Below are 13410 nucleotides of genomic sequence, written 5' to 3' on the forward strand. Positions count from 1 at the left end.
CGCACGCACTTGAATATACGCACAAGAAAATTTTAAGTGTGACAGGGCCCTTACAGCGTCACATCGGAGAGACTACACACACTGCCCGTGGTGGGAATATTGATGATATTGAGCTTTAGATGAGTTTCAGAACTCTAACAAAGAGGTCACACTTCGATCGCATGATCTCCTCATTCTAAAGCAACATTCCAATCCCCTATAGACTGCTGTGCCGAGTTGGTGAATAATAGCACTGCGACAACCTACCGTCCAACGGATCTAAAAATGTCGCGAACACGGTAGTTTACCGGACCATGCACGCCGCGCAGTGAGTCCAAACGTGGGTGGGAATTCCGTGGAAATATAGATTTTATGGGGTTGAGCTATTACACAGCACTTTTTCCATTTCCTCGGGTCATACTTGAGCTAGTTTGAAGTGTATTGAGCTCGTCTATTTCGTGATGGCCGTTAATAAGAAGATGTTACAGAGGATCACCCTTACAACCAGTTTATGATCGACCGGTTGCTCGCTCTATTCCATCTAATCAGAAAACACGATAGTCGGCTTTAGAGCAAATCCATTACCTGACCAAGTCTTGAATATGACGGAGACAGAAGGAAAATTTCCAGACTGTAGAATGATGTACAGAATAGCACACCAGTGGATGTATCAGATGCTTAATACATGGTCTAGTACCGACTGAGAATACATTTATATTTTCACCGAATGTGCATTGAAACCGTCTGAAACTTTGGATAATTTGGCAAATGTTTCTTTTTTATATTGAAACATTGAGATGAACCTTTATTTACCCCACCCCAATTCCACTAGGAAAATGTGATCATTTGACAGAGCGCTTAGTGAAATTCATTGATAAAAAAAAACCCGAATCTTTTTACGCTTTTTTGTGCTTTGTTGTGTTTGTAGTCATGCTTTTGCATGATATTCCAATTATGAAGTTAAGGGTTACATAAATCCAATTAAAGTTGAAGCGCGGTCACAGCGTGATCGAATGTTATAGGACCTTATTGATACAAAACGAATCTTTTTACGTGCTTTGTTGTGTCTTAATCATACTTGTAGAGTTTGCATGATATTCCAATCATGAATTTAAGGGATACATAAGTCCAATTAAGGTAGTAGCGAGGTCACAGCTTGATCGAATTTCATAGAAAAATACGAATCTTTTTAGGCTTTTGTGTGCTTTGTTGTGTTTTAGTCATACTTTTAGAGTTTGTATGATATTCAAATTATGAATTTCAGGGATACATAACTCCAATTAAGGTAGCAGTGAGGTCACGGCGTGATCGAATTTCATAGATAAAAAGAATCTTTTTACGCTTTTGTGTGCTTTGAGTGTGTTTTAGTCATACTTTTAGAGCTTGCATGAATTTCCAATTATAAAGTCAGGGGATACATAACTCCAATTAAGATAGTAGCGAGGTCACAGCTTGATCGAATTTCATAGAAAAATACGAATCTTTTTACGCTTTTGTGTGCTTTGTTGTGTTTTAGTCATACTTTTAGAGTTTGTATGATATTCAAATTATGAATTTAACGGATACATAACTCCAATTAAGGTAGTAGCGAGGTCACAGCGTGATCGAATTTCATCGATAAAAACTAATCTTTTTACGCTTTTGTGTGCTTTGTTGTGTTTTAGTCATACTTTTAGAGCTTGAATGATATTCCAATTATGAAGTCAGGGGATACATAAATCCAATTAAGATAGCATCGAGGTCGCAGCGTGATCGCCGTTTAATGGGATGGGGTCTTTACATGGACTCTTGACGACAGTATGTTTTCAAGGCCTGTCCGCTGAACTGAGGTGGTGTCGTGCAAATGAAACCCTCTGGTGCCAAACTCTCCTCGCAAATATTCTCCCTATAGCCGGCGTAGATAGAGTGGTAGAGATTAACGTTATCCTAGGAGGTTGCACGACCATCCATCATAGTAATCCTCATAGCTATACATAGGAATCTGCTCAGTAGATCTGGGCGGACTTATCTCTACAGATCTCCCTGCATGTACTTCTATCGCCTTGACTCCATCTCAAGTCCAGCCCTAAGGCACAACCGAGATGTCTTTGGTATGAAGATGTCGAGTCAAACGTGTCTTTGAGGAGGAGAACTGAGAGCTTCTAGATCCCATCAATCAGATGTGAATACACACGGATCCACTTTGATGGTTTAGGAACTGAAAGAACGGAAATCCTTGGAGAAATCCGTCCGGAACAGTCGCGTGGCATCGGAGACACGGTCATGGATCAATCAATCGTTCGCAGGCATCAGTGTCTGATGCATGGCGGCTGCAGACATGCATAGGGCTCGCCAGGCTGGTCTGCTCTCGGCATAGACGGTCATTGATAGGGAACAGAATCTTCAAAATGCTGAAGGCAGTTGACTTAAATGAAAGTGATTTCCTGCAATTAGATTAGTATATCAGGGCAAACTTTGATTGGTTTTGGTCATCCCCGTTTAAGCTCATGGTGGTCACACATTGCTGACACAGACCTACCGAGCTGCTCCAGATTATGAGTTGAGACTCAGAAAGGTTATCTGCTTGTAGACGAGGTCTTTAAAAGTCGTCTGCGCTAGCCGACCATGAATTGTGACCAATCAAATTAAATTTGAGAAAGTCCTATTCTGCTTGAATGCGATTAGAATAGCGAACTGGGGCTAGAATAAAATGGGTTCCAGGCAGGGCCGGCCCGGGATGGGAGTGGTCCAGAGCAAAGTCGTGGGAAGGTCCTCAATGTGTGCCAGCTGATAAACACGGCTTTCGAAAAAACTAACTTTACTCATTGTGCCTATTGATTGGCGTTCCTCATAATGTGATTCTGGCATTTTCCAATACAATATCGTTGACAAACTACATGTGGCATGCACATGCCAATTGTGGAACTGCGGACACACACCACTGCCGCAACAAACAAAGAAAAACAAAAACAAAAACAAAAAACAAACAAAAAAAAACAAACAAAAAAAACATCCAACTGCCCCCGTTTTCACTGAGGTAATGGGTATATGAGTGAATGCATGGAAAATACGACTTTCTGCAACTAGAATAATCATGTTATGGAAATCAGTTAAAGAGAGTTGGTGGAAAAACAAATACACGTTACTGTAACTGTCTATGTATGGCTTGACTAACTGTATTACTCTCATCTCCCAGCAGGCTGTCTTGTATCTGCATTTCATGACACGACACACATTCATTGAACAATGAAATATACTTTATGTAGAATAATCTATTCCAGTGTGAGTGCGAAAATATCTGCTTCGCTGCCAGTACAATAGCACAGTCGTGTACACGTCAGGATGCCTAATTCGGTATTCTAAGCACCGTCTACTGTTTTTTCTCGGAACACAAATGTGTAACTGATTGTAATGACGAAGATAGGATAACAGAACGTATTGAACTTTTTTTTTCATCACAAAAGATACAGATGTTAAGCTTACTGCATATTACTAATAGGCACACTCAAAAGCATATAACTTCGCCATTCTATACGATAATTGTAATTTCTTGCATCATAAAGATAAATCACATTGAAGATAGCGACAATAGGCTTTCATGAGATATCTGATGGGAAATAAATACTTGTCAAACACATTCCCTTATCTTTGTTTTTCATAAATATTACAGTATAAGTGACGACACTCAACAGCTATTACCCTGTATACAAGTCATTACATCAAATAAGAGTTGATAGATGCCCAGGCTATGTTTCATAACAGGGGAGACTAAACAGTTAGCGCCTGCGCCTAGACCCCACGGTGAGAGACCAGCAAAAACCAGGGTTTAAACCATTGAAAATCGTTTTTTGGTGGAATTTTATATGAAATCTGGGCAGTATAGGAGTGGCTGTGGTAGGATAGAATCTGTATTTGCTGAATTAGTTAAAATAAATGGTCTTTCTCTACCTTATGGGTTTGGCACCCTCCTGATATAGTGGGGTGGTCTTCAACTGGGTGTCTGAAGCCTATAGGACCTATCCAAGGGCTCTGATTAGAGGGGGGTTTATATCTGGAGAATAGCCATATAGAATTTGTCAGGAATGAATCTGATGACAGTTGACATAACTGGTTAGTATTTGAGGGTAAGTTTTTGATGACTGATGTTTTGATTCCTGAGATAATGACACCTTCTTTTTCTTCACTTCCACATAGGGCCACATGCTTTACTGGCATTTATTTCAACTGTTTAGTCTCCCCAACAAAAAACGTCACGAATAGTTTATTAAGGCACACACATCATACCCACAAAACGTACAAAATCTTCGCGTTATCAGTTTGTTATCAGAAATTTTGTCAGAAAGCCAGTCACCAAACATTGTGAAGGTATTTTATCATCCTAACTTAACATCGCGATAATGCACTCATCTTTATGTTATGTATTCCAAACCTCTGGAAATATCCATATACATGTACAATGTGTCGACATCTGCTGTCATTTTAAGATCACAAGAACGATAATTTACGCTATTTCTGTAACAGAATGCTCTGGGTAAGACAGTGCGTTACGTATTCTTAACTTTACTCTCCTCGAGGCTTTTAATTGACGTCATAGTAATTATACGTTGGATCCCCCGAATGCCATGTAGGCCGGTAACTTGATCACAACAGCAGGTGTTGGCTTGTTCAAGAGATGTACTCTGTTATCCAACATGGCGTCAAATGACGTCAAATAAAAAACCTGTATTGGGATGTTTTATTTCTACTAGGGAAAAAAAAACACATAGTTTTGATCGGTAAAATGCTTTGCACTGAAGCCTTTGGCACATATTACTGGTCCCTGTGATTCCGTCATACAACACGTATCTTTTATTTATCTTTTTATTTATTTATTCAATAAACAATAAATAATACAATTCTAAACATTTGTAGGAGTACACAATCAACCAAAAAAGTAAAATCCTGGTTTATCTCATGCATTCCACATGCAAAAGATATACTTTTATTTCACTGCGCCACATGTATTTATTACAATATCACAAAGCTGTGTATTCGTCATAATCTCCAAGCAGATCTCCACGGTGCTAAAATCGTACAAGCTAGCCAGAGAAGCTCCAGTCTGCCAGGGAAGTTATCAGGCACCGTCGGGTTGCTATAAAAACCCCTTCTGCCAGTTGGATACGGTCTTTGAAACCGTTGGGTCTGCTTGGAGACTATATTCGTCACACTCTCCTTTGATAAGTGTTCAAACATAATCTACCGGTAAAGTTAGTCAAGTTAAAATTAAAATCCTTCCCACGAGTTTTAGTGTATAGGGCGGTGCCCATCTCCGTTTCTATAGCCCATGGGTTACGTAGTTTTGAAAGCACTACAGCAGAGGGCTTATCCACAGGTAAAGAGAACCGGTAGTTTCACAACGATTTGAATTTCGAACACACGAGTCACATATGCTCAGACACCGTTTCGATGACTTCAGGTCGCAGCTCCATATCGTTAGCACCTTGTTCGCCGTGGTAGATTCGCGGCATTTCCGGCTCCACCCGGTTTCCCCGGCAACATTTGATCTTCATGGCGTCCTGGAAGCCTTTCCGGAAGTTCTCGTTGAAGCCGCCGTAGATGATCGGGTTGAAGGATGAGTTGGCGTATCCAAGCAGCAGTGCTGCGTATCGAAGGTCTCCGAACCAATCCGGAAGCTGGGGATATAGATAAAAGATGTGGGCATTATAAGTTTGTACTTGATAACGGTTGTCACTAATCTCTAGCTAACCAGATGTAAAAAGTTGGAAAAAAGTTTTTGTAACCGCTAGTTTTGTAGTACGTCTTTCTAGTAAGCCTTAAGTAGTGCACAATTAAAACTCTTTTTAGCCCCACCACTAGGCCAAGAATTGACAATAATCAAGAATTGCTATCTAATACATGGTAAACATGTAAGAAAGAGACTGTCAAAAGTCGCCTACCTGAGTTTTAGTTCATGAAAAACATGCATTGGCAGGGGTGTCAGACCTCTAAAGTTTCAATCCAGAACGAGATTTCAACTTTCTAATAGGCACAACCCCAACGAATCCGGTCATGTTTACAAGAATTGACCTTTGACCTCCTTCTCTATCTGATGGTCACACAAAAACACGAAACTTCTACTGCCTACAGACACCACAAACATGGATGAAAGTCTGATTTTTCAACACAATAGGAAGGTAAAAACCCTTACCTGTAACATCCAGCTCCAATATACCAACATATCTTAGAAAAAAACCTTTACAGCTACTTTTACCAAGGATACCAAACCTATCTACGCTATAGAATAGGCCTTCTGCGCCTACGCCATTACTGGAGTGTGGCTACTAGAGATAGACGTAGAGACACAGATAAAAGGTCACAGGAAGGTCAACGAAATACCCCCGACCGCTTCAACTGCTTCACAACTTTGGCGAAAACATATTGCATTGACCAGCAATATATCTGTATGGATCCTTAAGGTCATATAAAGATCACACGCACTAGAACGCCTCTGAAGCACTGACTCACAAACGGGAACCTCAGTCCCGTGAATAGTTTCATCAGGTTGGTAAGTCACTGAATAGAAATACTCTTTTTACACAACCAAGAGATTTATTCCACCGACGTTTCGGTGACCATCTGTCACCTTCTTCAAGGCAATTCTGACTGGTTCACATAGCAATGTACGTTTGGGACCGCATAGCGATGTCATCTCCTGTGATTGTACATATGTAAATATTTTGCGTTTGGGAATGCATCTCAACACCTGTGCTGCATTACTATGTGAACCAGTCAGAATTGCATTGAAGAAGGTAACAGATGGTGGAATAAATCTCTTGGTTGTTTAAAAAGAGTCTTTTTATTCGAGAACCTCAGTGTCTATACTTACCGGTCCCTTCTTCCTGAAGTCCAGATACATCTGCAGTATCTGATACGGAGTCCAGCAGACGAAGAAGACCAGCACCAAGACCACCAACATCCTGATCACCTGCATGGGGAAGGATTGCTTAGACCTCATCGAAAAAATACACAGAAGAAACTTCCTCTTTTCATACAAACATGTGGTCCCTTCCTCCCGGTAAAAGTTATTAAGAAGCACTTGATTACTACACGGATATCATATGTACCTTCATGTATTTGGCGTTGGTTACAGCTTACAACTAACATCTGTATGAGTACATTTGGCAGCCAGCATAGCATTGAAAATTCTTGCTCTACTAGAATACCAAAACGTTTGACATGTCATGTACAGTTTGGGCGTCTTTTGTCTTGTAAAATCATTACTTTTGATTCGACAATACTAGTAAATTAAATCTTCATAGGTCTGACCTTTTTCTTGATCTTAGCCTGTGTGGATTCCATGGACACGATGGTGACCCCGGGAGTCTTCTTGTTCCACAACTTTTTGCCTATCATGGCGTAGGCACCCGTCATGACCAGGATAGGTATCGTGTAGATGAACACAAAGAGGAAGATTGTATAAGCCTGTCTATGGCTGTAGTAGTCGGCATCTGGCCAGCTCTCAAAGCACCAAACCTGTAAATAGAAAGGTGGGAGGTTAACATTGCTGGAAGGCGAGAGGTTGACATTGCTGGAAGGTGAGAGGTTGATATATATTGCTGAAAGGTGAGAGGTTGACATTGCTGGAAGGTGAGAGGTTGACATTGCTGGAAGGCGAGAGGTTGACATTGCTGGAAGGTGAGAGGTTGATATATATTGCTGAAAGGTGAGAGGTTGACATTGCTGGAAGGTGAGAGGTTGACATTGCTGAAAGGGGAGATGTTAGCATTGCTGAAAGGTGAGAGGTTGACATTGCTGGAAGGTGAGAGGTTGACATTGCTGGAAGGTGAGAGGTTGACATTGCTGGAAGGTGAGATGTTAGCATTGCTGGAAGGTGAGATGTTAGCATTGCTGGAAGGTGAGAGGTTGATATTGCTGGAAGGTGAGAGGTTGACATTGCTGGAAGGTGAGAGGTTGACATTGCTGGAAGGTGAGAGGTTGACATTGCTGGAAGGTGAGAGGTTAACATTACTGGACGGTGAGAGGTTAACATTGCTGGAAGGCGAGAGGTTGACATTGCTTGAAGGTGAGAGGTTAACATTGCTGGAAGGTGAGAGGTTGACATTGCTGGAAGGTGAGAGGTTGACATTGCTGGAAGGTGAGAGGTTGACATTGCTGGAAGGTGAGAGGGTTGACATTGCTGGAAGGTGAGAGGTTGACATTGTTGGAAGGTGAGAGGTTAACATTACTGGAAGGTGAGACGTTGATATTGCTGGAAGGTGAGAGGTTAACATTGCTGGAAGGTGAGAGGTTAACATTACTGGAAGGTGAGAGGTTAACATTGCTGGAAGGTGAGAGGTTAACATTACTGGAAGGTGAGAGGTTAACATTGCTGGAAGGTGAGAGGTTGACATTGCTGGAAGGTGAGAGGTTGACATTGCTGGACGATGAGAGGTTGACATTGCTGGAAGGTGAGAGGTTTACATTGCCGGAAGGTGAGAGGTTTATATTGCTGGAAGGTGAGAGGTTGACATTGCTGGAAGGTGAGAGGTTGACATTACTGGAAGGTGAGTGGTTGACATAGCTGAAAGGGAGAGGTTGACATTACTGGAAGGTAAAAGGTTGACATTGCTGGAAGGTGAGAGGTTGACATTGCTGGAAGGTGAGAGGTTAACATTGCCGGAAAGTGAGAGGTTAACATTGCTGGAAGGTGAGAGGTTAACATTGCCGGAAGGTGAGAGGTTAACATTGCTGGAAGGTGAGAGGTTGACATTGCTGGAAGGTGAGAGGTTGACATTGCTGGAAGGTGAGAGGTTGACATTGCTTGAAGGTTAGAGGTTGACATTGCTGGAAGGTGAGAGGTTGACATTGCTGGAAGATGCCAGATCGCCTTGTGGCACTATCTGGAGATATCGTGGCTTGGGTTTGACAGGAATTCATTACAGTTCACAGTTGGAACTTTTCAATAACCCGAAACAAGTTTCGTGGCACAGATTCCTTTTCTCTTTATCACTGAACTGAATTACTGAGATAGATACCATCAGTTGGAACGTTCAAATAACCTGAAACAAATTTCTTGGCACAAATTGCCCTTTCTCTTTATTACTGAACTGAATTACTGAGATAGATACCACCAAAGCTGCATGCATTGACTAGCTTGACACTCGGTGCACACTGGTAGACACTGTACGTATGAGTATCCGTGTCTAAACGGAAGAGACAACAAGCCGCAAGAGAGAAACGCCTTCCATTAGAAAGAATGAACTTTTTATCATCTCATGCATGGCGACAGTTGAAAGCTTATGACTTGAACTGCAAGATATGGGTTGCCCCTTGATAGTTAAATGTCGCATGCAATCAACACTGGCTACTCTGCTTAAAATGGAGTGGAGAATAACAACCAGAATAACAAAACGCAGGCAGCTTTTTAAGTGAACAAATACGCATCATTTGCAAAGATGTGCTTGTTGAGAATGCCCAATCCGGCTGCTATTGTAGCGTATCGAGCTCAGTAATTCAATAGCACTCTTCAGCTGATTGCGACAGCTGCGTGACTGAAACTTATCATGCTGGAGCCGGAGCTGAAAAGCACAAATGAAAACTCGGATATCTATGGTAACTAAATATATTCTTAAACAATTATTTTATTTTGTTTTGTTTTATTTTATTTTATTTTGTTTTGTTTTGTTTTGTTTTGTTCTGTTTCGTTTCATTTCATTTCATTTCATTTTGTTTCAATTTGTTTTATTTTATTAATTTCAATTTATTTTATTTTAATTTATTTTATTCTATTCTATTCTATTCTATTTTACTTTATCTTATGTTATGTTATTTCATTTCGTTTTATCTCCTTTTATTTCATTTTATTGCACAGCAACTGTACAATGTGGTGTAACATGTGGTGGGTTTTGTCGACACGTGTTTTCTAATTCTAAGAATAATTTAAGTTTAAGAATATGAAAAGTATAACCTCCAGAAAGCCGTCGCCCCAAAGATACTCCCTCTGTTCCAGGACGACCAGTAGAGGCACGTTGGCAGCGATGGCGGCAATCCAGACGAAGGTGATGACCACGGCAGCGTTGGTGTCGGTGACCCGCGCCTTCAGCGGGAAGATGATGGCGTAGAACCGGTCCATGGCGATCACGGTCATTGTCAGGATGCTGCACGCCACAGAGACGCCTGGAAAAGATGAAATCATCGATAGCAAAGCTCTTTATTCACAACAAACGAACTGATAAAACTAGAGTTAACTATTTGTGCTACATATACTTCAGGTCTGCTATGTTAGTTTAGCGATTACATGGTCTTTTTATAAATATGAATTGGTATTGAATTTTTATTTTTATTTGAGTTGAATGTGTGATAGCTGTGTGCCGATTTGTTAAAAATAGAGAGTACGCTAGCGACCCCAAAAAACACCCCTCACAATAAAATGGTATGGCGACCCTGCGACGTCACAAATTCAAGATGGCGGCCACCACACATGCCGACGGATCCAACAAAGGTTTTGCTACGTAAACCTGTAACTATCTGTCATCTTCTTCATAGCAACAATGGCTGGTTCACTTTTGACTGCTAACAATGGGGGCCCAAACGTAAACCATTGTTAGCAGTGACATCAGCTGCAGTACGAAGTGAACCAGCCATTATTGTGATGAAGATGATGACAGACGGTCATCGAAACGTCGGCTGTTATCATCTTCTAGGTTGTGATTAATGAACTTTGATATTCAGTCATTCATTAACCTGATGCACGGAAGATGGAGTCATGCTACCCCTTAGGTAGGGCGGGGTGGGGTATTGATTCTATCAATGTACCTAGCCAGTAGTACAATTGTTGTGCAATACATGTGCAATGCGACCTGACTTGACTCGCTCCTCTGTACACTCTGGAGCACTTAAAGCTGGTTGCAGCTGTTGCCTGCATAAAATGTAAAAGCTCTGACGAAAGATAGCAGATGCTGTCTGAAACGTCTGACTGTTTCAAAATGTTATCCAGTTGCTTGAGTAACTCTTTTTGGCGTATCTTATTACCTGGATGTCTAACCTTCATCAACGCAAAAGCTCTTGTATTTTTGTCCTAAGTATTTCAAGCATTGTGGGTTTGTATACCCAAGACTCTGGATGGCAGTAAATGTTCGAATTTTTAGTTACCTGACTGACTCTGACTACAGCTCATGTTATTTATTTTTCTAAACAGATGTGTGCATTCTTGCTATCTAAAGCCGCATGATGCTAGGCTTACGCAAAGATGTAGACAAGCGCGCTCAGTTATATATATGACGAATGGCGAGGTGCATTTTGTGAAGAAACTGTGACAGGAGACGTCCGCTTGTGACAGCTTCTTCCTGGTGGATTTAGGGAATCTGACAGTGATTTGTGTTGCGTTAAGGTGACCAAACCATGGTAGCCCCACGGGCAAAATGTCGAGTCCTTTCATTTATGACATATTCAAAAGTCTTGTTTTATCACTGCGTCGTTTTATGGTTGAGTTGAGCTCCTTAGTATCTATTGAGGGCAACTTCGTCTCTACTAATGCAAACGGATTCTTTTTTCATACTAAACGTTCAGGGGTAATAGGGGAAGCCCTACCAATCAGGTTCATGACTTTAACTTCACTTTCATCGATCTGATTGTTCCATGGGCATCATGAACTTTCAGCCGGCACGGCGATAACCGCTTGATTTATATTCAGACATACTTAAGAGCAAATTAAACCACAATGCTTGCCGTAACTGTTGCCTACATACAATGTAAAAGCTCTTGTATTTTTTGTTTTTGCTTTGTCTGTTTCAACCTTCGTGGATTTGTATACTAAAGACGTGTTCTCTGGATGGCAGTAAAACGATTTATTATTTATTCATTTATTTATTTATTCATTTATTTCTTTATTGTCAATTTTTAGTAATCTGACTGTCTCTGACCCCACCTCATTTTTCTAAATAAATGTATGTAATTTTATCATCTAAAGCCGCATGATGCTAGGCTTACGCAAAGATGTAGACAAGCGTGCTCAGTTATATATATGACAAATGGCGAGGTGGATTTTGTGAAGAAACTGTGACAGGAGAAGGTTGCTTGTGACAGCTTATTCCGGATGGGTTTAGGGAATCTGACAGTGATTTATGTTGCGTTAAGGTGACCAAACCATGTTAGCCCCAAGGGCAAAATGTCGAGTCCTTTCAGTTATGACATATTCAAAAGTCTTGTTTTATCACTGCGTCGTTTTATGGTTGAGTTCAAGGAAAAGAGCTCCTTAGTATCTATTGAGGGCAAATTCGTCTCTACTAAATGCAAACGATTTTTTTCATACTAAACGTTAGGAGTAATATGGGAAGCCCTACCAATCAGGTTTATGACTTTATCTGCACTGAATATCGATCTGATTGTTCCATGGGTATCATGAACGTTCAGCCGGCACGGCGATAACAGCTTGATTTATATTCAGACATAACAGATGTAACTTTTTACGAAAACATCCATGCAGCGATCAATGCAGGGGCAAGGTCGTGTCATATCCTTGGAAGAACTACAAAGGCAAGGGTTGGGATTTCTTCTGAAAGGAATACTAAAGAAATATATATTGACGTTTTTCCATCCGATTTAGTTAATGGTAATAAAATGCGTCATGATCATGAATAGAAGAATAAAGGACGGATGGTCCTAGACTGTTGATACCTGTATGTAACATCTGGACGTATTAATTTGGATTTGCTATCAACAGTACATCTCGGACAAAAAAATTAGTAACCTAGTGGGAAACGACGAGGATTTTCCTGTAGCTCAACTGGTAACAGCCTCATAGTTGTGCTCTTGGTTCAAATTAGTTGGTTACTGGAAGACCCCCATTCAATCCTGGGGAGGGCATCTCGCTTGGAGCTGTGTCCGTCTTTCGGAAGAGACAAAAAATGGGGCCCCGTGTTCGAGGAGGTGCCTCGAGCAAGTTAAAAGGAGAAGGGCTAGCAACCCATCCCTGAAAAAATATACCCTGCTACTGAAACAGCAAGGAAACTTGCTGCCCTGTGTGTCACAAGGCACTACAGCAGTCTGAACGAACAAACCGGGGAAAGACTTTATCTGACAAATCGACGATGCATCTCAAAAGTTATGTTCAAAAGCTCCGCATCCATCAAGGATTGTAAACACTCGAGTGAATGCCCTATAGTACATAAAGATGGCTTCTGCTGATTGCTTCTTCTTTCCTAGGACACAATGTACTCTCATCGATCTGCCTTCTCCGTGAACGTCACGTAACGTTAGTTCACGTAAAGCCGGATTTTTTCGATACCAATTCGGCGGAACAATAAACCATCCTTTTTTTCATGTTTCTACAAAATTAAATTTTGTAACTATGATCATGATAACCCTTATCATACATGTTACTAGATGACAAGTATCAAACAATAGGGAATATGAGTGCAGATTTTGCTGGGGTCAGTTTTGACCCCACTGGACCACGCGTAAACTTTCTAAGAT

At 41.0% G+C, this 13410-nt stretch overlaps 1 protein-coding gene across 1 annotated transcript in view; it reads right to left on the reverse strand.

Moving 5' to 3' along the window:
• Positions 1 to 3611: 3611 nt before the first annotated feature.
• LOC136449132 (QRFP-like peptide receptor) overlaps positions 3612 to 13410 on the reverse strand; it is a 52182-nt gene continuing 42383 nt past the window's right edge. The window contains exons 2-5 of the mRNA XM_066448986.1: positions 9905 to 10113; positions 7264 to 7470; positions 6824 to 6922; positions 3612 to 5630 (exon numbers count right to left, since the gene is read on the reverse strand). Coding sequence (XP_066305083.1) covers positions 5379 to 5630; positions 6824 to 6922; positions 7264 to 7470; positions 9905 to 10113 — 767 coding nt within the window. The 3' untranslated portion in view covers positions 3612 to 5378. The remainder of the gene's footprint in view (positions 5631 to 6823; positions 6923 to 7263; positions 7471 to 9904; positions 10114 to 13410) is intronic.

The sequence above is a fragment of the Branchiostoma lanceolatum genome, chromosome 14, assembly GCF_035083965.1.
Source record: "Branchiostoma lanceolatum isolate klBraLanc5 chromosome 14, klBraLanc5.hap2, whole genome shotgun sequence".
In the NCBI taxonomy this organism is placed as follows: domain Eukaryota; kingdom Metazoa; phylum Chordata; class Leptocardii; order Amphioxiformes; family Branchiostomatidae; genus Branchiostoma; species Branchiostoma lanceolatum.